The sequence below is a fragment of the Aulonocara sp. 'chitande type north' Nkhata Bay genome, unplaced genomic scaffold (assembly GCF_057382095.1).
Source record: "Aulonocara sp. 'chitande type north' Nkhata Bay isolate Kocher_YH1m ecotype deep benthic unplaced genomic scaffold, A_spYH_male_GT1.1 unmapped_scaffold_21, whole genome shotgun sequence".
Classification (NCBI taxonomy): domain Eukaryota; kingdom Metazoa; phylum Chordata; class Actinopteri; order Cichliformes; family Cichlidae; genus Aulonocara; species Aulonocara sp. 'chitande type north' Nkhata Bay.
This window is the reverse complement of record NW_028234353.1, coordinates 1-3,686: the sequence shown is the minus strand read 5'-3', so window position 1 is coordinate 3,686 and position 3,686 is coordinate 1. Positions and strand designations below refer to the sequence as shown.

General features: G+C 40.8%; 1 protein-coding gene across 1 annotated transcript; it reads left to right on the top strand.

Moving 5' to 3' along the window:
- Positions 1 to 857: 857 nt before the first annotated feature.
- LOC147300636 (F-BAR and double SH3 domains protein 2-like) lies at positions 858 to 2,953 on the top strand. Its single transcript, XM_086285039.1, has 3 exons — positions 858 to 890; positions 2,271 to 2,454; positions 2,539 to 2,953. Exons 1-3 carry the CDS (start codon positions 858 to 860, stop codon positions 2,718 to 2,720), a joined length of 399 nt encoding a protein of 132 aa, XP_086141165.1. The 3' UTR covers positions 2,721 to 2,953.
- Positions 2,954 to 3,686: the final 733 nt, after the last annotated feature.

The following is a 3,686-nucleotide window of genomic DNA, read 5'->3' as shown; positions in this document are numbered from 1 at the left end:
CTCAGGATCACAGAGGTCCATGAAGGCAGCCGGTGCTCTGCATACAAAGTCTGGATCTCCCACAAAAGAAGAGACCCCATAAATCCTGCCATTATGAACCACTCCTCCACCAGAGTCTCCCTGCAAGACAGAAATACAGTTTCCCAGTTTTATAAAATCTTTCTGTATTTTGAATTTTTAATAAATGCAGCTGTGAGCTGAGGGATCATGCAAACTCACTCGACATATATCTTTCCCAGGACTTTGTCCACAGAACCAGTGCTGATAGCTCCTGACTCGGTGGACCTCGGGGAATTATTTCTGTAAAATATCATTGAGCTCTGTACAGCTGACAACCTCAGTCTCTGCACAGTGAAGAGAGGGTGATTCACCAGGTTCTAGAAATAAAGGGACAATTAGTTCAGCTTAAAGCACTTTTTAAAAAATGATGCAGATTTGTATTTTATGCAGAAATGCAGCAGAAAGAAATAAAATGGTCTGAGCTCACAGGAAAAGCTTGTTTTTGCTTTGAACACATTAGAAATGAAGAAAAATACAATTTCAGTACAAATATCTGCAACATCTCTTTACTAATAAAGTAACAGTTTGGATGGTTTGTTTTCTTTTTTCTTAATACAACAAATTTGTTAAAAATCATCTTCCTTCTTTTCTCATTAGCTAGTCCAGTGGTGGCACCATAACCTGCGACCTCAACTCTGGAATGACACAAGAAGTGTTTGGACGCTTTTCTCTCCTTTTTTTGTCAGTTACATACAAATACATATATTGATTGTTTTGCACGTTAACTTTGAAATGTTGCCCTGAGGCCTGTACTATGAAGCAGGATCTCATCTCTCCAGGTAACTTCAGAGTTCTATATGAAGGATTTTGACTTCTTACCAGAGAAAATTGTAAGAGTAACCCTGACCTGCTGTTATATTAGTTATGTCCTTTATAGAGTTTTAGTCACCACTTTATCATCACGCACCACACCTGGCTAGCATGCTTGGACTGTGCTTGCTCAGCGCATTGGGACACCATTCAAGCTCACTGCAGCACATGCTACTTCCTGTTTTAAAGGGCCTTGTAGCAGCCCTTGTTACATGTGTGGGCACGGAGCGTGAAGCAGAAAGCACAGCTTAAAAGAGAAGTTGATATACCCGGCGGCGTGACACTGACTGGTGTTTTACACCCTTTTTGGCTCCTACCTCAAAGCACACTGTGCGCTGTCGATCTTACGTGCTGCACAGTAATGTTTAATATTTAGTATTTACAGTTATATTCCCATATATCATCGTGATGTTGTTTATTCTATTGCTCTCGTTTTCTTCTGCTTGTTTTCTTTTTTCATTCTCAGCAGGTGAAATTTAAAAAGTATCTATTGTTAGCTAGTTTATTGTTTATTTATTGTGTCATTCTTTCTCCCTGTCCTATCCCCCAGTCATGTCTGTCCCGTCTTTAAAAAACAAAAATAAAATAAATACATAATTATAATAAAGGTCAATCAAATGGACCAATATGGCAAGGCCATGATGATCCACTTGGTAAAGTAAATCCACTTGGCATCTTTCTTGGCCTTCAGACAACAATTCTGATTGCTAAAGATCCAAACCGGACAACAAAAAAAACAAACAAAAACAAAACAAAAACATTTCTATGAAAAAAAACAAAACAAAAAAACACAGAAAACCGTACATTTGCACTCAATGCTTGAACTTAACACGGCTACTGTATTTGTTTTTGTCCCTGTTAGCCTTTATGAGCAGTGGCTCAGGAGGCACAGACCATCTCCACGTGTTGAGCCAATATTTTATGTATATTTACTTAGGTGATTATCTTTTCATATACAGATATAGTGTTTTAATGGGGTATTTATTTTAATGAATATAATCATACATAAAAATGTGAGCAATATCATTTATATAGATCTGTTTTAGTGCTGTGATTCCCCACAGCATGCCCCAACAGAGATCCCAATACCTCTGAGTGTTTTCAATCTGAATGAAAATAAGTAAGCAGCGGCAGGGGAGGCCACCGGTGTTCATGAAATCAAGCTTCATGAATTCAGCAGAGGCTTGTTTAGGATTTTAGATTTCTCGTTAATTCAGGAAGAGAGAACAAAAGCTCTCCTATTATTCTCTTTGTGGCTGTTATTAAATTCTGGCGACGATGCAGTGATATTGTTACAGCCCTACTCTTTACATCTGACTTTATTTTTTCTCATTAGGAGTTTTCCTGTTGAAACATTTTTGGCTGTTGTCATCGTCTGTGTGCATTGTCTGTGTTTCCAGGCCAGAAACCGTAGCGGACAGGTGGGCTACGTCCCGGAGAAATACCTGCAGCTGCCCTCCTCCAACAGCCTGCTGAGCATGCTGCAGTCGCTGGCCGCGCTGGACGCCCGATCCCAGTCCTCCAGCAACTCCACCGAACCTGAAACCGAACTCCCAACCGGCTCCGTCAACGGAGACTCGAGGAGTGAGATCCGCCTCCACCAGATAATATCGGAGTTTTGATTTCCTGCTTTGTTTAATACCCTCGTTGCCACTGTCTGTGTTGCAGTTTCATTCGCAAAGGCTTTGTACGACTACGCGGGACAAACGGAAGATGAGCTGTCGTTCCCAGAAGGCGCCATCATCCCCATCCTGAGCAGAGAGACCCACGAGGACGATGGCTTCTGGGAGGGCGAGTTTAACGGCGTTGTTGGTGTAAGAGTTCAAATAATAGTTTGCAAAAGCTTGTGACTGCAAAATTGTGTCTGCCTAAGGGACAGTTTGTTCCAGGAGATAAGCGAGAGTTAGAAGATTAATAGGAAGCACCTGGCCTCGAGACGGAGAAGATGTCCTTTTAAATGTGTCAAAAGTCGTCAACAGAACATTTGTGGTTTTGAAACTTATGCCTGTGTTGTATCTGCTTGACGCATGAGGGGGCGTCATAAAAGTAAACCCTGATGGTATAAAACAACTGCTTGTGTATCGTTGGGCGGAGATCGATGCTGTCTGTGGGCAGTGTTCATCTCCCCACGCACGTGTTCATTAAAATCATTGTTTGACCGAAGCTCTTCTGGACCATTATTGTTTTGTGCTCACCCTCAATATTTGAACTCGTAACAAACAGCAATAACGGCAAAACATGTAATGGACGTGCTGGTCCACTAGACAACATCATGTTGATGTAAAGCTTTGGGTCTCTTATGCAAAGTAAAGAGGCTGAAATAAGGTGTCCATGAGTATCAGTTTTCAACATTCAGTATTAAGAGACAAAGACTGTACGGGTTGGGCCAGTCGTCAAGTCCTGGAGCAAAGTGAGCCTGCAAATCAATAAGATGCAAATCAGTTTATACCTTTCATATAATGTTTGAATTTGTTTATTCTGAGTTTTATTGTTCAGTTAGTTTCCACAGTTCATATATCATGTGTAATTTTTCATTAGTTTCAGTGTTTGTTTGTATTTTATTCTATTCTTGATGGTTGTGTTGACAGATTTGTCCAAATTTAAAGCTATAGATGTGAACTTTTGGTTCCTTTATTATTACCTGTATAATTAGTTTCAGTGTTTGTGAAGTGGGGAAGGAGGACCCAAAAGCAGGACTCGTGCGATGGACAGTGCTCTTTATTTACAGTGGAGTAAATAAGACAACACAATAATCCCTTGAGCTCCCTCGACTCCTGTGTCATGTCTTCACCCAAAACTCCGTGCTCTCTGCTCCG

What these genes read in the sequence shown, in the direction of transcription:
- LOC147300636 (XM_086285039.1), top strand. Translation starts at nt 858, where the DNA reads ATGAAGGATTTTGACTTCTTACCAGAGAAAATT. An exon ending in ACTTCTTACCAGAGAAAATT is followed by an intron (nt 891 to 2,270) that starts GTAAGAGTAACC and finishes CTGTGTTTCCAG; the next exon opens with GCCAGAAACCGTAGCGGACA. An exon ending in CGTCAACGGAGACTCGAGGA is followed by an intron (nt 2,455 to 2,538) that starts GTGAGATCCGCC and finishes TCTGTGTTGCAG; the next exon opens with TTTCATTCGCAAAGGCTTTG.